General features: G+C 51.6%; 1 protein-coding gene across 1 annotated transcript; it reads left to right on the forward strand.

The window, feature by feature from the left end:
- Positions 1-87: 87 nt before the first annotated feature.
- On the forward strand, positions 88-16,867 carry LOC146336376 (hemoglobin subunit alpha-D-like). The gene is made up of 4 exons (XM_084817975.1): positions 88-625; positions 13,136-13,252; positions 15,759-15,981; positions 16,609-16,867. The coding sequence occupies exons 1-4, from the start codon at positions 456-458 to the stop codon at positions 16,750-16,752; spliced, it is 654 nt and encodes a 217-aa protein (XP_084674101.1). The 5' UTR covers positions 88-455; the 3' UTR covers positions 16,753-16,867.
- Positions 16,868-23,730: the final 6,863 nt, after the last annotated feature.

The following is a 23,730-nucleotide window of genomic DNA, read 5'->3' on the forward strand; positions in this document are numbered from 1 at the left end:
CGGCGGTTGGGCGCGCGGCCCGCCGCGGGGCCGCTCGGCCAGCGGCGGCACGAGGCAGGCGCCGCTGAGGAAGGCCCGCGCCGCTGCTCGCCGCTGGCCCGCGGCCGCCCGGCGCGCCGGCCACGCCAGGGCTCCGCGCGCGGGCAGGCGGCGCCGAGCCCCGGCAGCCCGCCCGCGAAACCCGCGCGGCGCGGGACGCTGCTCCGGCCTCGCCCAGGAGGGCGGGCGCGCGAGCCGGCCGGCCGGCCCGGCTCCCCGCGTCCTCCGCGCGCGCGACACGCCGCTCCCCGCCACGTGCCGGGCCTCGCCGCCCCCCGGCGACAGTGCGGAGGGCGGCTCGCGCCCCGGCCCCCTCCTCCCGCGGCGAGGCAGCAGCCCGGGCGCCTGGGCGGACGGGGCCCGCTTCGGGGCGCCGCGGCCCTGCGCAGGAGGGCCGCTGGCTCCTGCAGAGGGGAATGGCAGGACGGATCCCCGGGCGGCGGCGGCGGCGGGAGCAGCTCCGGCCTCGGCGGCCGCGTTGCGCCGAGGCCTTGCTGCGGGAGGCCGCGCCGCGCCAGGTCATCGCGGACCTGCACGCCGCCGTCCAGGAGCGTCACCAGAGCGGCCCACAGCGCGGTCTGTACCGGTAAAGGACGCTGCTGAGCGCCAACACTGCGGTGCCCCTGGCCGGCCGGCCTCCTGGCGCCCTGTGGCAGCAGGCGGGCCTGAGGCGGGCGCCTGAAGGCCAGCACGGCGGTGTCAAGGGCGGGGCGCGGGAGGCGCCGGGCCCCACGCGCCCCACGGCAGCGACTCCCGCGGAGCCTCCACGTGGCGCCACCCAAGGCGCTCCTCAGGATCCCAAAGGCCCGGCAGGCCCTCAAGGGGCGAGGCAGCCCCTGACTCTAAGTGCCCCCACACCCCCCGCCAGTCTTATTTATGTATGCATTTATTTAAAATCTTGGCTGCCTTTCAGTGCAGAAGCCCTCCCAAGGCGGCTCACAGTAATAAAATACATAAAACAGTTAAAATATTAAAAGTAATAAAAACATAATCACAATGAAATAGTGATAAAAGCAACAATAAAATACAACAAAACCAGCAACAGCAAGGCTTCTCCTCCTCCCTTTGGGCAAAGGACACAGCGAGCCATTCACCTGGTCCACAGGTGAATTATAGTTTTCTTTGTCATCACAGATCACAGATGACAAAGAAAAGGCAGGGATGCTCAATTCTTACTTTGGCTCAGTCTTCTCCCAAAAGAGGGTCTATGACCCCCCCCCCCCCCCGGCAAAGGCGAAGTACAGGCTGAAGGAGCAGGATTGCAGCTTGAGATCGATTGGCATACGGTCAAGGAACACCTAATTACTTTGCATGAGTTCAGATCTCCAGGGCCAGATGAACTGCATCCTAGAGTCATAAAGGAACTGGCAGAAGAACTCTCAGAACCGCTGTCTATTCTCTTTGAGAAATCATGGAGGGCGGGGGAAGCACCAGATGACTGGAGGAGGGCTGATGTTGTCCCTCTCTTCTAAAACGAGGAACCTGGGAACTACAGACCAGTCAGTCTGACATCAATCCCTGGGAAAATTCTGGAGCAGATCATAAAGCAATCCATCTGTAAGCACCTTGGAAACAATGCAGTGATTACTCGAAGCCAAGATGGATTTGTCAAAAACAAGTCCTGCCAGACGAATCTGATCTCATGTTTTGATCAAGTCACCTCCCTTGTGGACCGTGGGAATGCTGTAGACATCATATACCTCGACTTCAGCAAAGCTTTCGACAAAGTGCCCCATGATATCCTGATGAGCAAACTAGCTCAAAGTGGGCTAGATGAAACAACGATCCGGGGGATCCACAGTTGGCTACAGAATCGGACTCCAAGAGTGCTTATCAATGGGACCTTCTCCAACTGGGGAGAGGTAACGAGTGGGGTACCGCAGGGCTCAGTCCTGGGCCCAGTGCTCTTCAACATGTTTATTAATGACTTGGAGGAAAAGGTGCAGGGAATGCTGATTTGCAGATGACACAAAATTGGGCAGGATACCTAATATTTTGGAAGACAGAAACAAAATTCAAAGTGATCTGGATAGACTGGAGCGCTGGGCAGAAAACAACAGAATGACATTGAATAGGGATAAATGCCAAGTTCTGCACCTAGGACAAAGAAACCAAATGCACAGTAACAAGATGGGGGATACATGGCTCAACAACACTACAAGCGAGAAAGATCTTGGAATTGTTGTCGATCACAAGCTGAATATGAGCCAACAATGTGATGTGGCTGCAAAAAAGACCAGTGCTCTTTTGGGCTGCATTAATAGAAGCATAGCTTCCAAATCCCGGGAAGTACTCGTTCCCCTCTACTCTGCAGTTAGGCCTCATCTGGAGTACTGTGTCCAGTTCTGGGCACCACACTTGAAGAAGGATGTAGACAAACTGGAGAGGGTTCAGAGGAGGGCAACAAAAATGATCAGGGGACTGGAAACAAAGCCCTATGAAGAGAGACTGAAAGAACTGGGCATGTTTAGCCTTGAGAAGACTGAGGGGTGATATGATAGCGCTCTTCAAGTACCCGCCTCCCAGCTGAGCAGAGCAGAGCAGAGCAAGCTGCTCCAGCTGGTCCCGGGACTACAGAAGCAGGCAAGCTCCCAGAGAGCGAGCGAACAGAGCGAGCGAACGGGGGGAGCAAACAGGAGTTGGCCAGGGGAGTTCGGCAGGGGAGGTCAAGGGGGAGGCCCCTAACATTTTTTTTTTATTTTTTTTACTAACTTTTTTTCATTTATTTGTCTTGTAACACACACTTCCACACCAGTGGGACTCTGCTTTTAACCTCTACTGAGTAGAGGAGCAGGCACAGGCTAGTCTAGAACAATCACAAAGCTAGACACAAAAAGGGAAAAGAGGCTATGGAAGGACAAGACTCTCCAGTGGTGGTGACCTGCAAGGTGTGTGCAATGTTTGTTTTCTTGCCTGAGAACAACATGGCCCACACCTGCAACAAGTGCAAGTTGATCATGCTGCTGGAGGAAAAAGTAAATGGACTGGAGCGGCGACTGTCGACCCTCCGGGGAATAAGAGAACACGAAGAGTTCTTGGACAGAATGGGGGAACTACAGCAGCAAAGGGCAGACCAGAAGCTTGAAGAGCAACAGCAAGATGAGGCAGTGGGAAATGCTGAGGTGAAGAAAAATGGAATAGAGGATACTCCTTGGAAAAGGGTGACAGTTAGGGGAAGAAGAACTAGACGCCACTCTGCACCAGTGGAAGCAGTGGAGCTGTGGAACCGATTCCAGGTACTCGCGGATGAGACTGGAGGACAGCCTGCAGAGGAAGAATCACAGGGGAACCTGCATGAGAGTGAGCAAGAGGCTGAAGGTCAGTCAAACAGAGGCGATGAAACCCAGGCCTACAACAGGAAGAAGAGAGTAGTAGTACTGCGAGACTCCTTGCTGCGTGGGATCGAGACCCAAGTATGTCGCGAAGACCCATGGACTCGCCAGGTATGTTGTCTCCCGGGAGGATGAATTAGAGACGTGACGGAAAGGTTGCCTGCACTCATAAAGCCCACTGACAGGTATCCCTTTCTTCTCATCCATGTGGGAACAAATGATACCGCCAAGCGGAGCTACGAAGAGATCACGTCAGACTTTGAAGCTTTGGGAAGGAAACTCAAGAACTTTGGGGCCCAGATAGTTTTCTCATCCATCCTTCCAGTAGTTAGAAGAGGGATAGAAAGGGAACGAAAAATACTCCGGGTGAATGACTGGCTACGAAGGTGGTGCCGACGAGAGAGATTTGGGTTCTGGGACCACGGCCTGTACTTCCTGGAAGATGGGCTGTTGGCTAGGGATGGGTTGCACCTCACAAAGGCTGGGAAGAATGTGTTTGGCCACAGCATGAAGAACTTCATCAGGAGGGCTTTAAACTGAATCCTACGGGGAAGGGAGATGTAATGTTGGGGGTAACGATGGACATAGGCGCATGCACTGCAATGGAGAGAACAGCTCTGATAGCACCCAATAATAGTCTTCAGACATATGTAGGAAGAAAGCCAGACTATGAAGCACATGGTCTTCGATGTCTATATACTAATGCCCAGAGTATGGGAAACAAACAGAACGAACTTGAACTCTTAATACAGGAGGGAAATTATGACTTGATAGGTATAACTGAGACTTGGTGGGATGACTCTCATGACTGGAATACAGCAGTTGAAGGATATAACTTGTTCAAAAAGAACAGGAGGAACAGAAAGGGAGGTGGGGTTGCACTGTATGTGAAAAATACATATCTCTGCACAGAAATACAGGAGGAGGAGCTTGGTAGCCCCATCGAGAGCATCTGGGTTGAAATAAATGGAGCAAAGAATAAAAGGAACCTGGTGGTCGGAGTCTACTACCGGCCACCCAATCAAGGAGAAGCCAAGGATGAAACTTTTGAAAAGCAAATAGCCAATGTTTTAAGGAAGCATGATGTAGTAGTAATGGGGGACTTCAATTTCCCCGATATGTGTTGGGAGACAAATTCTGCAAAACATGGCCCCTCCAGGAAATTCCTGACTTGTGTGGCGGATAACTTCCTCCTACAGAAAGTAGAGGAAGGAACTAGAGGATCGGCTATCCTTGACTTGATCCTAACCAACAGAGATGACTTAGTGGATAAAGTAGCAGTTACAGGAACTCTGGGGGAAAGCGACCATGTTGTACTTGAGTTCTTGGTTCTAAGGGAAGCAAAAGCCAAGTGTAGTCAAACGTGTACCCTGGATTTTAGGAAAGCTGATTTTAATAAACTCAGAACAATGATCAGTAAGGTCCCATGGCAAGCGACGCTAACGAGAAAAGGAGTCCAAGATGGGTGGGAACTTTTAAAAAAGGAAATTCTCAAGGCACAATCACAAACAATTCCAACAAGAAGAAAAGGTGGAAGACAACAGAAGAAGCCAATGTGGCTTCACAAAAAGCTTAGGGATGACCTGAAAACAAAAAAGGACACATATAGGAAGTAGAAAGAAGGCCAAGTAACAAAGGAAGAGTACAGGCAGGTAGCACAGAATTGCAGGGATGGCGTCAGGAAGGCTAAAGCGGAGAACGAGGTGAGGTTAGCGAGGGATGCTAAAAACAACAAAAAGGCTTTCTTCAGCTACGTGCATAGTAAAAGGCAGAGGAAAGAAATGGTTGTTCAGCTATTAAATAAGGATGGCAAAATGATAACAGAGGACAAAGAAAAGGCAGAGGTGCTCAATTCCTACTTTGGCTCAGTCTTCTCCCAAAAGAGGGTCTATGACCCCCCTGGCAAAGGTGAAGTACAGGCTGAAGGGGCAGGATTGCAGCTTGAGATCGACAGGCATATGGTCAAGGAACACCTCATTACTTTGAATGAGTTCAAATCTCCAGGGCCAGATGAACTGCATCCTAGAGTCATAAAGGAACTGGCAGAAGAACTCTCAGAACCGCTGTCTATTCTCTTTGAGAAATCATGGAGGACGGGGGAAGTGCCAGATGACTGGAGGAGGGCTAACGTCCCTATCTTCAAAAAGGGTAAAAAGGAGGAACCTGGGAACTACAGACCAGTCAGTCTGACATCAATCCCTGGGAAAATTCTGGAGCAGATCATAAAGCAATCCATCTGGAAGCACCTTGACAACAATGCCGTCATTACTCGAAGCCAACATGGATTTGTCAAAAACAAGTCCTGCCAGACAAATCTGATCTCATTTTTTGATCAAGTCACCTCCCTTGTAGACCGTGGGAATGCTGTAGACATCATATACCTCGACTTCAGCAAAGCTTTCGACAAAGTGCCCCATGATATCCTGATGAGCAAACTAGCTCGAAGTGGGCTAGATGAAACAACGATCCAGTGGATCCACAGTTGGCTACAGAATCGGACTCAAAGAGTGCTTATCAATGGGACCTTCTCCAACTGGGGAGAGGTAACGAGTGGGGTACCGCAGGGCTCAGTCCTGGGCCCAGTGCTCTTCAACATTTTTATTAATGACTTGGAGGAGGAGGTGCAGGGAATGCTGATCAAATTTGCAGATGACACAAAATTGGGAGGGATAGCTAATACTTTGGAAGACAGAAACAAAATTCAAAGTGATCTGGATAGACTGGAGTGCTGGGCAGAAAACAACAGAATGGCATTTAATAGGGACAAATGCCAAGTTCTGCACCTAGGAAAAAGAAACCAAATGCACAGTTACAAGATGGGGGATACGTGGCTCAACCACACTACGAGCAAGAAGCATCTTGGAATTGTTGTCGATCACAAGCTGAATATGAGCCAACAATGTGATGTGGCTGCAAAAAAGGCAAATGCTCTTTTGGGCTGCATTCATAGAAGCATCGCTTCCAAATCCCGGGAAGTACTCGTTCCCCTCTACTCAGCACTGGTTAGGCCTCATCTGGAGTACTGTGTCCAGTTCTGGGCACCACACTTGAAGAAGGATGCAGACAAACTGGAGAGGGTTCAAAGGAGGGCAACAAAGATGATCAGGGGACTGGAAACAAAGCCCTATGAAGAGAGACTGAAAGAACTGGGCATGTTTAGCCTTGAGAAGAGAAGACTGAGGGGAGATATGATAGCACTCTTCAAGTACTTGAAAGGTTGTCACAGAGAAGAAGGCCAGGATCTCTTCTTGATCATCCCAGAGTGCAGGACACGGAATAATGGGCTCAAGTGACAGGAAGCCAGATTCCGGCTGAACATCAGGAAAAACTTCCTGAGTGTCAGAGCAATACGACAGTGGAACCAATTACCTGGGGAGGTGGTGGGCTCCCCCACACTGGAGGCCTTCAAGATGAGGTTGGACAGCCATCTGTGAGGGATGCTCTGACTTGGATTCCTGCATTGAGCAGAGGGTTGGACTCGATGGCCTTGTAGGCCCCTTCCAACCCTACTATTCTATGATTCTATGATTCTACTTGAAAGGTTGTCCCAGAGAGGAAGGCCAGGATCTCTTCTTGATCATCCCAGAGTGCAGGACATGGAATCATGGGCTCAAGTGACAGGAAGCCAGATTCCAGCTGAACACCAGGAAAAACTTCCTGACGGTTAGAGCAATACGACAATGGAACCAATGACCTAGGGAGCTGGTGGGCTCTCCCACGCTGGAGGCATTCAAGATGAGGCTGGACAGCCATTTGTCAGGGATGTTCTGGCTTGGATTCCTGCACTGAGCAGGGGGTTGGACTCGATGGCCTTGTAGGCCCCTTCCAACCCTACTATTCTATGATTCTATGGTCCACACAAGCATGGCAGGGGAAAGAAGTGCTGGTGGCTGCTTGCCCTGAGGATTTGCAGGATTACTCTCAGTGGCGCAGCTCTCTGTGCAGCAGGTGAGGGTGGCATATTGCTGGGGCTAACAATGGGTTCTGAATGGCTTGTTCAGCATGCCCACAAGCCACCCTGGCCAGGCTTACAAGACCCGGCAAGCCACACTGGCGAGGGTAATTATGCAAATCCCCCTGGTACTGTGGCTTATTTCCCTAGCTGTGATCGTGCAAAGCGGCCTGTGTCTCTTCCATGTCCCATCAAGGCCAAGAGCCAGCCTTTCCCCTCAGCACAGCAGCCCAACTGCCCCAGAATTCTGTAGCCATAAGGTTCCGGTTGCTTGGCAGAAGCTGCCTCTGGCCTCATGTCTCCCTTCCCCAATTGCCTTGACAGAGGCCCTTGAGCCAGCCATGGCTGTATTCGGGGGCTCCAGTGGCAGGCTGAAGGTTGGGTGAGTGGTTGGGGGGCAGGGGCAAGACAGGAGCCAAGGCCTCACCCCCTGGCCCCATAGGTGGCCGTCCCAGGGAAGGAAGCCGGTCCTGGTGTGGGGCCAGCCATGCTCATGCTGAGCTTGGACCACTAAGTGGGCTGGCGGGGGCACATTTATTTCACTACTTATTTATTATGTACCGCTTAATATAATACAATTTCTAAGCGATGTACATGTACAACACAATACAGCAATAAACAGTTACAACTCACAAAAAAGAAGAAACAAAGCAGTCTTACGAACCATTACAAGCCAGAGAAAGTTTGCATAAACAAGTGCTTTTTCAGAATGCTGAAAACTTAGCTCTGAAATGCAGTGTCTCCAGGTTGGAAACGGGCAGCTCTGGAAAAGAGAGGGAGGACCAGGAATTTCGCTATTTCCCACCCATGCTCCCCAGCAACTGGTGCACATAGGCATACTGCCTCTGATACTGGAGGGAGCATAGAGCCATCAGGACTAGTACCCATCGATAGCTTTCTCCAGGAATTTGTCCAATCCCCTTTTAAAGCCATCCAACTTAGTGACCATCACTATCTCTTGTGGAAGTGAATTCCATTGTTTATGCACTGTGTGAAGAAGCCCTTCCTTTGATCTGTCCTGAAGCCCCAACCAATTAGCTACATGGGATGACCCTACTGGGTTCTAGTATTACGAGAGGGAGAAAAATGTCTCCCTATCCACTTTCTCCACACCTTGCATAATTTTGTACACCTCTATCATGTCACCCCTCACTTGCCTATTCTTGAAGCTAAACACTCCCAGATGCCACTTTTCCTCATAGGAGAGTTGCTTCAGCCCCTTGATTATTTTAGTTGCCCTTTTCTGCACTTTTTCCAGCTCTACGGTATCTTTTTTTAGGTGTGGTGACCAGAACTGTAAACAGTATTCTAAGCATGGTCACTCGATAGATTTGTAAAAGGGCTGGATGATATTGGCAGTTTCATTTCCAATGGCTTTTCTAATTATGTACACCTTATGTACATTTTGTACACCTCTATCATGTCTCCCCTTACCTTCCTTTTTTCCAAGTTCAACAATCCCAGCTGTTGTAACCTTCTCTCATAGGGGAGATGCTCCAGCCCCTTGATTATTTTAGTTGCCCTTTTCTGCACTTTTTCCAGCTCTACGGTATCTTTTTTTAGGTGTGGTAACCAGAACTGTAAACAGTATTCTAAGCATGGTCACTCGATAGATTTGTAAAAGGGCTGGATGACATTGGCAGTTTCATTTCCAATGGCTTTTCTAATTATACCTAACATGGGATTTGCCTTTTTTACAGCAGCCACACACTGGGTCGATATTTTCATCAAGCTGATCATCACAACCCCAAGATCTCTTTCTTAGCCACCACTAGCTCAGATCACATCAGCATATACATGGCTGGGGTTTTTTGCCCCAATGTGCATCACTTTACACTTGCTTGAAATGCATTTGCCATTTTGATGCCCATTCTCCCGGTTTGGAGATATACTTTTGGAGCTCTTCACAATCCCTTTTTGTTTTAATCACCCTACATAATTTGGTGTCATCAGCAAACTTGGCCACTTCACTGCTCCTTATTCCAGACCATTTATGAACAAGTTAAAAAGCATTGATCCCTCCCAATCCCTCCCTGTGGGATCCTAAATTCTCCATTGGAACAATTTATGCTTTATCCTTTCTGCTACTCTGCTTTCTGTTCTTTAACCAGTTACTGATCCATAAGAGGACCATTCCTCTTATTCTATGACTGCTAAGTTTGCCCAGGAGTCTTTGGTCAGGGACTTTATCAAAAGCATTTTAGAAGTCCAAGTAAACGAAAGGAAGCAAAAGCCGAGTGTAGCCAAACACGTACCCTCGATTTTAGGGAAGCTGATTTTAATAAATTCAGAACAATTATAAGAAAGGTCCCATGGCAAGCGACTCTAACATGAAAAGGAGTCCAAGATGGGTCGGAGTTTTTTAAAAAGGAAATTCTCAAAGCACCATTACAAACAATTCCAACAAGGAAAAAAAGGTGGAAGAGAACAGAAGCCAATGTGGCTTCGCAAAAAGCTTAAGAGATGACCAGAAAACAAAAAAGCACACATATAGGAAGTGGAAGGCAGGCCAAGCAACAAAGGAAGAGTACAGGCAGAGAGCACAGAATTGCAGGAATGGGGGCAGGAAGGCTAAAGCTGAGAACGAGCTGAAGTTAGCAGGGGATGCTAAAAGCAACAGAAAGACTTTCTTCAGATACGTGCATAGTTAGGGATGTTGGAGAATTCCGCCATGGACTCCAGTGAGGCTGGATTCTTTAGAATCTGGCCCCCCGGAGTCTGTGGTGGAGCGGAGCAATCCCCCCCACCACCCCGCGAAGTCCCCCCCGGAACGGACCTACCTGGCAGCGGATGCGGCGGTGGGTCATCTTAGCGGCCACCATTTGCGTCCCTGCATTAGGCCAAGATAGGCTACGTAAATACTTATGTAGCCTATCATGGCAAAGAGCAGGGGTGCAAATGGCGGCCACTACGCCATTTGTGCCCCTGCTCTTTGCCATGATAGGCTACGTAAATACTTACGTAGCCTATCATGGCCTAAGGCATGGACGCAAATGGCAGCCGCCATTTGCGTCCGCAGCATGGCAGCAGCGGCCGGAAGTCCAGCTGAAGCCAGGCCTGACTGGCGGCTCCGCAGCTTTGCTGCGGAGCGGAGTCAGCCGGGGAGGATTCCAGGGGGGAGGAATGGATCGCCTCCCCGCCCCAGCGGATGCCCGGGACCAGAACCGGGTGAGTAATCCACCCATCCCTATGCATAGTAAAAGAGGAAAGAAATGGTGGTTCAGCTATTAAATAAGGATGGCAAAATGATAAGAGATGACAAAGAAACGGCAGAAATGCTCAATTCCTACTTTGGCTCAGTCTTCTCCCAAAAGAGGGTCTATGAACCTCCTGGCAAAGGCAAATTACAGGCTGAAGGGGCAGGATTGCAGCTTGAGATCGATAGGCATATGGTCAAGGAACACCTCATTACTTTGAATGAGTTCAAATCTCCAGGGCCAGATGAACTGCATCCTAGAGTAATGAAGGAACTGGCAGAAGAACTCTCAGAACCACTGTCTATTCTCTTTGAGCAATCATGGAGGACGGGGGAAGTGCCAGATGACTGGAGGAAGGCTAATGTTGTCCCTCTCTTCAAAAAGGGTAAAAAGGAGGAACCTGGGAACTACAGACCAGTCAGTCTGACATCAATCCCTGGGAAAATTCTGGAGCAGATTCTAAAGCAATCCATCTGTAAGCACCTTGAAAACAATGCAGTGATTACTCGAAGCCAACATGGATTTGTCAAGAACAAGTCCTGCCAGACGAATCTGATCTCATTTTTTGATCAAGTCACCTCCCGTGTGGACTGTGGGAATGCTGTGGACATAATATACCTCGACTTCAGCAAAGCTTTCGACAATGTGCCCCATGATCTCCTGATGAGCAAACTAGCTCGAAGTGGGCTAGATGAAACAACGATCCGGTGGATCCACAGTTGGCTACAGAATCGGACTCCAAGAGTGCTTATCAGTGGGATCTTCTCAAACTGGGGAGAGGTAATGAGCGGGGTACTGCAGGGCTCGGTCCTGGGCCCAGTGCTCTTCAACATTTTTATGAATGACTTGGAGGAGGAGGTGCAGGGAATGCTGATCAAATTTGCAGATGACACAAAATTGGCAGGATAGCTAATACCCTGGAAGACAGAAACTAAATTCTGAAAGACTGAAAGAAGTGGGCATGTTTACCCTTGAGATTAGAAGACTGAGGGAAGATATGATAGCGCTCTTCAAGTACTTGAAAGGTTGTCACAGAGAGGAAGGCCAAGATCTCTTCTCGATCATCCCAGAATGCAGGACACGGAATAATGGGCTCAAGTTACAGGAAGCCAGATTCCAGCTGAACATCAGGAAAACCTTCCTGACTGTTAGACCAATATGACAATGGAACCAATTACCTAGGGAGGTAGTGGGCTCTCCCACACTGAAGGCATTAAAGATGAGGCTGGACAGCCATCAGTCAGGGATGCTTTGACTTGAATTCCTGCATTGAGCAGGGGGTTGGACTTTATGGTCTTGTAGGCCCCTTCCAACCCTACTATTCTATGATTCTATAAACAATTTCTACCAGTTCACTCCTGTCAACATGTTTATTGACACTCTCAGAGAACGTTAAAAGGCTAGTGAGACAGGACTTACCTTTGCGGAAGCCATGTTGATTCTTTTTCAGCAGGGCTTATCCTTCTATATGTTTACTAATTTTATTTTTAATAATGCTTTCCACCAATTTTCACGGAACAAATGTTAAGCTAACTGCCCTGTAAGTTCCCAGATCCCCCATGTATTCCTTAAAAAAAACACCTGCCTTGCGTTGGCCAATCTCCAGTCTTCCAGTACATAGGCAGATCTTAAGTATATGTTACATTTTTTTGTTAGAAAATCAGCAGTTTCACATTTGAGTTCTTTAAGAACTCTAGGCTGGGTTTCCCTCTGATCTCATTGTTTACAATTGACAATTCTCACTGCCAGGTCTATGCATATATACCTATAACTGACAATAACACCATAAATCTGATGAAATCACCCGGGATAGGCAACTTGTGGCCCTCCAGATATTTTGGAGGGCCACAAATCAGCCCCAGCCAGCATAGCCACTGGTGAGGTATGATGGGAGTTGTAGGCCAAGACCTCTGGCGAGCCACAAGGTGCCCACCCCTGAAGTAGACCGTGGTCACAAAAGCTTAGGCCATAACAAAAATCTGAATTTGTCCCAGATGCTTCAGGAGGCACACATGCTTCTGACGTCCATGATTGCACCACAGCCCCTGCCCCCGAGTCCTGCCATGGAAAGACCAGGGCCTGGTTATTCTCTCTGTTCCATGTGTGTCTGGAGTCCCAGTTGCTGGAGTCCAGCAACTGCAGGAGGAGTGAGGTGCTGCTCTGCTGCTGGGTTGAAATGTTCATTCTAGACTAGTCTGGAGCTCTTTGGCCACTGCTGCTGCTGTTCCGGGCTCATTGTCCCTTCTGAACTGGCCTGCCATACCTGGCGAGGGAGTCGGGGGCTGTAACTCAGTGGTGGAGCACGCGGTTTGCATGCTGAAGGCCCTAGGTTTCATCCCCGGCATCTCCAAGTAGGGCTAGGGAAAACCCTGCCTGAAACCCTGGAGAGCCGTTGCTGCCAGTCAGTGTCAACAATATTGGGCTAGATGAAGCAATGGTCTGACCCGATATAAGTCAGCTTCCTAGTTCCGTGCTGGCTTTCCAGGCCTTTGCTTTCAGATCCCTCTTGGGGAAGGAGTTGTTTTGCACAGCGTATTTTCCACAGCCCAGAATACTTGGTCTCCTCCAAGGGACTGATGTCCAGCTTGTTTGTTTCCTTCTTGTCCCTGATCCAGGCTGCCCCTTTCAAGCCCCATGGTGGAGCTGGCAGAGTTAGATCAGCAGCACATCCGAGATATTTGGGCAAAGGTGTTTGACAACGCTGAAGAGAACGGCAGACTCGTTGTCATCAGGTAATGTCTTTAAATTTAAATCAGGGGTGATGTCTTTAAATATGGCTTCTCTCAGTGTCTCTTTGTATGATCTCCTCTCTGTCTTCTACAAACTGCTGCTGCTGCTTCATGCATGGGTATTTTTAGAGCGACCTTGATTGTCCCCGAGACGGTCAGACCTGCAAATGGGAGAGCCAGCTAAATGCAGTGCACGTTGCTTCAGTCCTTCAATGCTCTCTTTCTGCCTTTGAGATCTCCTCGGGGAGATTATGCCTCTGAGCATCTGTCTGGGTGAGATCAAAAGCCCTTAAACTCCGTGCCTCCTGGAAGAGCTCCAGTTAACCACAGGCACTGAGTGAGAACAGCTTTGGCTCCCTTTGCTTTTGGAACTGGGCACTGAACTCTGAACTCATGGCTGGTGGTTCCTGGGGCAGGAGCCCTGTGTAGCAAAGCAGGCCTCGTGCTCTGTGCTTGGCCAAACAGTTGGCCCTCTCAGAGCAACCTCAAAGGCTTTTCTACATGAGGCTTTTGAGCCGCCACTTTTCTGAGGCTTCTGCTTCCGGATTCTTTGTGGGATTAAGATTGGCTCTTTTGTGTTTTTTCCCAGGGGTTTTCTTTCTCTGCCTTCCTACATGTTCCATTACACAACCACTAGACCGTGCTGTGGTATAGTGAAATTGTGCAATTGCACCAGGGTTTCATGCTGCCATTCACAGAAATACCAGACATTCCTCATTACCAAAAAAAAAATGTTATAATGTGCATCATTTGCAAGCAAACCTCAAAGGCAGCAGAAAGAGACACAATGCAGGAAGGGCCATGGGTGCAACCCCCTTCCCAGAATGGGAGGAAGGACTTTTCCTCTGAGAAGCGGTACATGCTGAGATTCGAACACTAGTCCAGGCTGGGCTAGTTCATCTGTCCCAGGTTGTCTGTTCTGGCTAGCAGCAGCTCTCCAGAGTTTCTGGCAGAGAGGGGTGGTGCCTTTCAGGCAAAGGGCTCCTAGGGCTAACTGTCAGGGAGGCCTTGTGCAGCAGTTCTGCCTTTTTTCCCCTTAACGGTTTTTCCGTGGTATGGAAAGAGATGGAAGAAGTGGTGGAAAACACAGGAGGGCTACAAGTGGGAGACAATAGCGTCTGCCCCTCACCTCCCGGAACAACCATTCCATGAAAGAGCGGGGCCATGGAAGCCTCATCCAGCAGCACCTTTGGGGCGGCCTTTGCCCCCACTTAATCCCTGATCCTTTCAACTGGAGGTGTCAAGGGGCGAACTTGGGGGCTTGTGGATTCAAAACGGGTGAAGGGTGGATGTTTCCACCAGAAATGTGAATTAGGGGACACAGCTTTTGCTTTGCGACAAAGCCGAGGAGATTATGCAGTTACACCTAGAGGCTGCTGCTTCGCTGAACCCGCACCGCTGTGCCGCCCCAGCCCACCCCAGTCCTGACCTCACCCAGCGAAGAATTTCCCAAAGAAGGGATATTGACTGGGAGACAGCGTGCCTGGCAGTGAGGCTGCACCATGGTTTATTCCTTTCACGAATCAGGGTCCCCTTCAGCAGTGAAACCCCTGCACGGACCTGTCTCCGGCCTGTGACAAAATGAGAGTGACCAAGCCTCCTCTTGTTCTGGGCTGGAACTGCTCCTCCTCTCCCGCCGCCCTGCTTTTAAAAAGGATCCTCTCAATAATGCCTTAATTGTTTCATGTCCTTTCTGGATCATCACAAAGCAGAGAGGCCAGCTGGGCCTGAACACTTCTGCAACAGAAGCTCTGCTCCTGCCCCAGCAGGGCCTTCAGCCCAAACTGAGGCAGAATCTGTCCTTCCTCTGTGGGGTTTTGATGGCCCTTTGAGTGGGACTCCTCCCAGCTCTCTCTGGATCATTGCCCTGCTGGAGTTCAAGAGAGCCCTCACCATGGAACTAGGAAGGTTCTTTTGGAGCTTGACATTGCCCCCGCGGCAAGGCATGAATGAGGCTATTCCAGATTTATGCTGGGCCTTTCACCGTTGGCACTCTGCATAAACAGAGCATGCTGGCACCAAGGGGCGGTGCTAGCATTACCCCATCTTGGCTGGCATGCTCCAAATGCCCCCCTCAACACCAGCATAAAAATGGTCCCTGGGGCCATTTCAAGTTGTGTAGCCCTGACATAAGGCAACTGGGACATTTGGGCATGACAGGAGGCTGATTGGCAGGAGCGCATATCGGATCAAGTCCAAGCTGTGGGGGTAGGCGAAGAGGGGCAGCCAGCCAGCCACAGAGGGAGCCTGCCTACGAACTTAACATGGGGGGCCTGGATTGACAGCCTGAGAGGGAAAAGCCATTCAGAGCTGGAGACTAGGGCACAGACCCCCAGAGAGACATGGTGGCGAGATCCAGGCAGGGGCCAAGGGGTGGGCTCTTGCACACAGCTCGGGGCCTGAAGGATGGCCCTACTGTAGCCTAAAATGGTTGCTCAGAGGATCATCATAAAAGGGAAGGGACAGCCCTAAGCTGGTCCTGGCCAGTAATAATTTCTTCTGAATGCAGATTCTTTTCAGATCACCCCGAAAGTAAGCAGTATTTCAAGACCGTCCCAACTGAGGGTGACCTGCTGAATAATCCAGAGGTGGGCTTCCATGGCAGGAGGCTCATGGTTGCTCTGAATCAAGTCATTGAGAACATGAACAACTGGAAGCAAGCCTGCAAGCTGATAGAGCGCCTGGTGGACAACCACAAGAATATACACAAAGTTCCATCCAGGATGTTCCAGGTATCAGCGCCCCACACAAAGCAGGGGTGTGGTGGGCAGACCCGTGGCCCACCCTGAAAGCCATGGCTGACTGCTGGCCATTGGGACAGCTGGAATCATTCCACTGGGGGATCTGCCTTCCTGGGAAAGGCTCAGAGCAGATGTGGGCTGCTTCCTGTCCACCTGCCAGAACCTCTGGTTCCTGTGGCTCCCCTCCTCAGTGTCCTTTGCCTGAAGTGCAGCCGTGGCCTTCTTGCCTTTGTCCCTGCAAAGGAAGCGGTTGGGCTCCATCCAAGGTCGGGTCCTGCATCTTGTATGCTTCACGCAGGCAACTACTGCCAGCAAGCATACAAGAGCGGAGCCGGGGTTGAGCCTCCACAGCTCTCCAGGCCAGGCAGGTAGTTTGTGGTAAGTGCAATCAGAATGGGGAGTTCCACTGTCTTTGACTGAGGCAGAGGCAGTGCAGTCTGTGCACATGGGTGCGGGCGGTGGGGGGGGGGCGTTGATGGGACGTCTTCCCATCTGCAGAGCAGCTCCATCTTTGGCGTCACCTCCCCAGATGCTCAGAACTGGAGGACCGTAATTAACCATCGATGACATGAAGCCCTGATCTCAGGCCGCCCGCTGAATAGCTTCTTCTTTGTCCAGTTTTTGTTTCAGGCTATTCTCTGCACCTTCCAAGACATCCTGGGGAATGAGTTCACAGGTGAGATAAGGTCCTCTTGGGAGAAGTTCTTTGGGGCTCTCAGTGAAGAAATCGACACTGCTTACGCTCGTCAGCGCAAGCCCTAGAGAAGCAGCAGCAGCTTGACAAGGGCCACCTGTGCCCTCGTCTCCCTGGCTCATGTTTGTATTGGCGGATTGAATGAAATAAAGGGGCAGTGCTGGGGTGCGTGTTGGTACCTACAGGAGTAGCCATGAAAGGTTTGTAAACCGCCCTTCATCCAAAGATACCAGGGCAGTGTTCGAAGCAAGACTGGGGAGACTGGTTGGGTCTGGGATGCAGGCATCCCTTGCAAGATCAGGGCCAATTTCCCACATGCCCAGAAGTCTGTCCAAGGGCACAGCAGGGGTCTGCAGTGGAGGAGGCCACATGAACCAAAGCCAGCATTGCACCTTGGTGGCAAAAGTCAAAGGCAGCATTAGGACTGAGCTAACACACAGCACCTCCCTTGTAGGACGAGATGGCAGGAGCAGAAGAGAAAGGACCTGGCGAGGTGTGAACTTTTAATTTTTCAACAACTTTGTCTCTTGTCACCTCACCACCATTTGACTCAGTTCTTCTGATGAACCAAGAAAAGAACTCAAAGGTCCACTGGAAACAATTTATTGAGGACAAAAGCATTTTGGGTCCAAGGGCTTTTGTCCAAGGGCAATAATAAAACAAAACTGACAGTCCAGAATGTATCAAGACATTAAAAGGACCCACATATCTTTGAAACTCTCCAATGTCATAAAAGTCAGCATCAAGAAATGAATGTGGCAAAGCCTATATAATGGACAGACAGAGCAGTAGAAAAGTCACTGTAATGTCAAAAACACACACTCTAGAACATGCTCTCTATAAAGAGGAATCAAAGCTTAATGGTAGCACACCTGATTTGTATGCCAGAGAATGGGTCCACTCACTGGCATCTGCAGTGAAAAGGATCAGAGAGCAGATGGTGGGAAAGTCTTCAGAGAGCTGCTGCTGCCAGTCGGAGGAAACAGTCCTGGCTGAGACAGACTAACAAGGAGTCTGGCCTGGTCAGTTAGTTTCTTATCTCACTTGGGCTGAACTATACAGCAGTTACACTTGTGTGGGAAGGGTAGGGGGATATGCCACTGCTGCACCAGTATGACAGCTCTTATGAGAGTTCACCCCACAACCAGGAAATCACAAAATGGTCCAGTAATGGCAGCCATGCCTCCCACGCCCATGGGTTCACTGCTAGTGCCGTTAATCCGGAGCTGTTGTGACAACATTGCCCACATGCCACCCACACTCGGAGGGGGCTAATGAACTCAAATGAACTCAGCTGGATGGAGATATGGCCCTGCACCCAACATGATGCCACAGACCCCCACTCCACAAGCTCCTGAGGCACAGATATCCCTCCATTCAGGGTCCTGGGTCTCAAATGCAGTCACAGAGGCAAAAGAGAGAGGACTTCCTGACCTCAAAATGCACACTGTAACCTCCACAGAGCAGTGCCTGTCCCACTCAGCCATAGTGGCAGTCAGAAACAGATCCATGGTGGGTCACTGGTCTTTCTGCCAGCTTCAAGACCCAATCCTCTACACCAGGATCCCAGGGGCTGCAGGAGGAGCCCCAGCATCAGGGGGTGGGGGTGGCAGGGCAGGTCCCTCATGCAGGGGTCCCAAGTTCAAATCCAAGGTACAGCCCCAGACTCCATGCAGGTATAGCTGTGTCAGCTGAGAAGCACTGCATGGCCTTTCCACGTGGGGCAACAGCTTGTTCTGCTCCAGTAGCCTTCACATATGGCAAGAGAAGGGCATGGGGAGAAAGGCCTCCTTTACAGCCTGTGCTCCCAATTGTGGCAGCTCTAAAGATCTGGGGCCCATGCCCAGGTGGGTGTGCAAATCATAACGCCCATAACACTAGGTAAGAAGGTCTCTTCTGTTGTTTCCAGGTGACTGAGTGTATTAGTTTGGCTTAGTCCCAGCGGAAGTCTCCCCCTTTGGGGAACACGGCTCACTCCCTCAGAAGGGCCTTTGCAGCTCCAGCCACTTGATGGAAGAGATTTGTAGGGGACCACCTGGGCTCCCTCGCACACCTTTGTGAAGCATTGTAAGACTGATGTTTTCTCACTGGCAGATGCTGCCTTTGGTTGGCAGGTTCTGCAGTGGGTGCACGTGCCCTGATTGGTACCCTGTTTATCCCACCCAGGGAGGGACGGCCTTGGTACATCCTGAATGCCCTGGAACGCCCTCCAGGAGTAACGGGAAAGGGACATTTCTCACCCTGAGTTCCTGTTTCCTGTATATTTCAGAGGACATTCCACCCACCCTGGGGTGCTAGCGTACCAACATTTTCCTTACAGGCTTCTGCCTCTACCATACATGAGTTGGGTGGTAGATAAGATCTCTTGGGCCAGCGCCTTCCTGCCCTTTTTGTGCAATGTTCTCTTTCTCGTGGGATTGTAGTTAGAGGCTTTGTGCTTGTTTCAGGCCAGTCTGGGAAGGCAGGGTAGCCCCTCCCCTCGGAGAGGGGCTAACTCAACATGGCGGAATGCCCTCCGGAAGATGCGGGGAACAGCGGGAGTCCGGGGGCCAAGGGCTCGGCTCAGCCTCTGCTCCAGAAGGCCTCCCTGCCGTTTCCCCACACTCAGCAGGCAGAGCCCACATGAAGCACTTTGAAACGGTGGACCGGCGGGTGAGCCTGCCTTCTGGCACCCGTCTGCCCCAGAGATGCGAGAGCCGAACTGGAGGTGGCATTTATTGCATGAGTGTGATTAACGAGCAGCAGCACAGGCTTAAAAACATGGTTAATAGCTGCAGGGAGGGCCAAACAGCAGCAGGATCACAGGTGAGGGGAAGGGGGAGTGCTTAATCCTCCCCAGTCATGGTCCTGATGAAAATGGCGTCCCCGAATCCGCAGGCTTAATGGCTGGCCGCACCCAGTCCCAAATGGGCACAGGACTTCCCCTGGCAGTGCCACCGCTGTATTCCCATGTTCTTCCCGCCACAGCCTCGAGCACTGCCTGTGCCTCTGCGCACTTTCAGGGCCACTTCACACACGTTTTCCCAACAGAAGACAAAACTGTCCATGGCTACTGGTCATAATGGCTCTATGGGCTACGTCCAGGTACAGAGGCAGTTGCTGGGGAAGGGCTCTTGCCCTCAGGTCCTCCTTATGGGCTCTCCATTTGGGCATCAGGTCGGCCCACTGTGGGAAAGCTGGTTGGGCTAGATGGCGCTTTGGTCTGACAGCTCTCCTGATGTTCTCATGACACATTCCATGGGGAACCTGCATGGATCTGTCACAGCAAAAGCTTCAGGGAGCAAGTAGTATTTAAAAGACTCCAGCTGTTGTGATGCCAGCTTTGGGGGGCTAGAGCCAACTTTGTCAGGCACAGGGGTTATTGCAATGCACCACCACCGCACGCACGCACACACCCCTTGTCTGCAAACTTTCAACCAAGTTTGGGCCTCTTGTTCTGAGGCTCTGCCTGGAGGGGCTTTCCTGTGGAGATTCTCCTTCCCACACATGCAATTGCTGAGATCCATGCTCAGCTACTGGGGATGCTGGGTTATCTCAGACCCAGTGCATCTTTCCCAGATCCAGCCATCCTCACCCCCCAGCACTTGCCAACATTTCCGCTTCGTCCCCATTTGTTTGGACCTGACCCCTCTCCCCAGTGCCAGCGTCAAAGGCCCTGGAGAGACCCCGCCCCACCTGGCCCCCAAAGGAGGATACCCACAGCCTGGGAGCCCCGAGCTGCCCCCAAGAGCTGGGCAGCCTCCTAGGCTGACTTGCTCAATGCCTGAAAGGAGCAGGCGGGGGGGGGGGGTGCTGCCACCATTGTCTGTCACTTGGGCTTATGCATGGGGTTTGCTGTGTTTGGGAGAGGGATTCTAGTGGGCTTGATGTGCAGACGTTAGCAGGGGATCATGTTTTAGCACCACATGCTGAAAAGTTTTCACCTGCTGCTTGTTTGCACGTCAAGTTTGTCCTTCAAGGTGCAGGAGGGGTCCTGGGGTTAGATCCAACCCGATTGACAGTAGGATACTAGGTTTGTTTACTTGGAAGCAAGTCCCAATGTGTTCAATGGACTTTACTCCACGAGTGGAGTTATGCTTGCAACCTTGTAGAGCAATCCTACTTGTCTATTCAGAAGTAAATACCATTATGTTCAATGAGATTTACTCCCACATAAGTGTGTATAGGATTGCAGCCCTATAGGAGTTGTGGGTCACCGCGGACCAAGTTCCATTGATTTTAATGTGGCAATGCTTCACATCTAGTTGCGATGGCTCTTCATAATAACAATTAATAGTAAATATACTATGACTATATTATGTTTCTTGAATTAAAAAAGGCCTAACCAAATATTGTCTAGCAAGTTGCAGGACATCACTTTGTGTGTGTCTGTGTGTGCACGCACACGTTTTCTTTTCAAATGGACCTTTTAATAATTCTGAATTAGGGTGACCAGATACTCCAAACAAAGTAAGTGACTGAGAGCTCATCTGTCTTGTATAACCTCGCAAGGCTGCGTTTTCTTGGCGGCGACGATCCGGAAGGGGCCCTGCGCTGCTGCATTTGCCACTGCGCGGCTGAGGCGAGGCAGCCCGAGGGCGCTCCTCTCCTCGGGCGCTCCGCCTTGCTGGCCTCCGCCCTGCTCGCAGCAGCCAGGCACCGGCCCGCGGAGAGGCTCGCGCCGGGTCTGAGGAGGCCGCGGATGGGCGGCGGCGGCGCCCAGGAGGCAGCGGGCGGCGCAGCAGCTGCGGAGAGGGGGAGCGCGAGGGGCGGGGGGAGGGGCCCTTCACCCAGCCGACGAGAAGGGCGGGCCCCGGAGCGGGAGCGGGAGGCCATCCCGCCGCCGGGGGAGCGGCTCACGCCGAAGCTGGCGGGGCCACGCGCAGGCCCTGGCCGTGCAGGCCGATGAGCGCGGAGAGGGCGCCCTCGACGCCGCCGGGCTGCTGCCGTCCGGGGGGCGCGCTGGCCGCCTCCTCGCCGCGCGCCTTGGCATCGCTGGGGCGCGGGCCAGGTCGCAGCGGGGCTTGGCGCTGGGGCGCGCCGCGAGCAGCCTGCGCGGAGAGGCGGCGCGCCGAGGGCCTTCCCCCGCTCCATTAATCTGTCTAATCCCCTTTTAAAGCCATCCAAATTGGTGGCCATCACTACATCTGTGTAAGCCACCTTGCGTTCCTTGCAAGAGGAAAAAAAGGCAGGATATAAATGTAATAACGGTAAATAAATCTTGTGGATATGAATTCCATAGTTTAACTCTGCTGTGTGTGAAGGACTTCCATTTATCGGTCCTGGATCTCCCACCCATCAGCTTCTTGGGAGGACCCCGTTGGGTTCTCGTATTAGGAGGGAGGGAGAAAAACGTCTCCCTCTTCATACCATGGATGATGTTGCACACCTCTGTCATGGCTCCCCTTGCTTGCCTTTTTTCTAAGCTGAGTAGTCTCAGACATTCTGACCTTTCCTCAGAGAGGAAATGTTCCAGCCCCTTGATCATTTGGGTTGCTTTTCGCATGCCCCATACTCCTGGCTTCATGAAGCCCCCTTTCAAAGGTGCATGACTTAGCCCTCAGTGGTCCAGCTGAGAAGGCAAAGGAAGCACTTGGCAGGATTGGGCTCCTGCTGGTTGCCCATGGCGTCCCTGGAAGGGCAGCAGGTGGGATGGGTTGCTTGGTGGGGCAGCAGCGAAGTCCGGGGCAGCCTTTCCCACCCTGGTGCCCTCCAGCTGTTTTGGACTACAACCCCCAGTATTTCTGAGAATTGACCATGCTGACTGGGAATGGTGGGAGTTGAAGGGCACCAACCTGGTGCCCTCCAGCATATCTGGAGGCCTCCAGCTTGGGAAAGGCCAGCTGGGACCCTGGAGTTCCTGGCCTTACTGGTGGGCTTGAGACAGTCCAGAGTTGTCCTGCTATGGCCAGTTCAGGCTCAGTCCCGAGGCAGTGATGGGGCAAATCCATCTCAAAGGCCAAGCACAAGCCAAGAAACAGGGTCTAGTCAGGAATCCAGGGGTTTGACGCCCAAGACGTCAGTCCAAAGAAGCAAGGGCAGGAAAGCAAGGTTGCAAAGCACTGGGAGCTAAGAGAAGGGGTGGTCCAGTCACTAGCAGGTCTTGGCTGGAGGCTTATATCTCCAAGTCTCGCTGTCCATACCCAGGTACAGCTGCCTGCAGCTCATCAGAGGCTTCGGGAAGAAGTCTTCCACACAAGGAGGGCCCTGTTCATGAGGAGCCTTCCTCTGCAACTGGCACTTCTCACAGAGATGGCTCTGGTGTGTCTCTGAGATGCCACTGCTGTGTGTGTGTGGCGGGATTAGGTGGCTGCTCAGCCTCCATTTCAGAAGCAGTCCTCTCCTCCTTTAACAGATGGGGCCACAGACATCACCCTCCTGGTCCATCTCCTGGATTCCTGGCATGGGCTGCTCTTTGCTGCAGTTTACCTGCAGGGACTCAGCTCAGCTCATCCTCTGAAGAGGATTCCGCTGGTCTGACACCTGGGACTCTGGAGGAGAAGGCTAGCAAGGGTCACTGTCCTGATGGCTCTATGCTGCCTCCAGCATCAGAGGCAGAATGCCTATGTGCATTACTCGATGGGGAACATGGGCGGGAGGGTGCTGTTGCACTCCTGTCCTGCTTGTGGGTTTCCCATGGGCAGCTGGATGGCCACTGCTGGAACAGTATGCTGGATCTGGACCAGATGGACCCTGGCTGATGCAGCAGGGCTCTTCTTATAGTCCTGTGACCACAACAAGTGTATTACTTGCATTGTGTAACACACAACATTTCTGTTCTCCCCACCCACACCCTCCGCCACCATTCCATCCATGCTTTAAACTGCTTCTACATTCCCATATATTAGATCAAATAAAAAACAACTGTTTCATAGAATCATAGAATAGTAGGGTTGGAAGGGGCCTACAAGGCCATCGAGTCCAACCCCCTGCTCAGTGCAGGAATCCATGTCAGAGCATCCCTGACAGATGGCTGTTCAGCCTCGTCTTGAACACCTCCAGCGTGGGAGAGCCCACCGCCTCCCTCGGGAATTGGTCCCATTGTCGTATTGCTCTAACAGGAAGTT

The sequence above is a fragment of the Heloderma suspectum genome, chromosome 12 (genome assembly GCF_057233095.1).
Source record: "Heloderma suspectum isolate Gila_16-S chromosome 12, 16-S_ref, whole genome shotgun sequence".
NCBI classification, from domain to species: Eukaryota; Metazoa; Chordata; class Lepidosauria; order Squamata; family Helodermatidae; genus Heloderma; species Heloderma suspectum.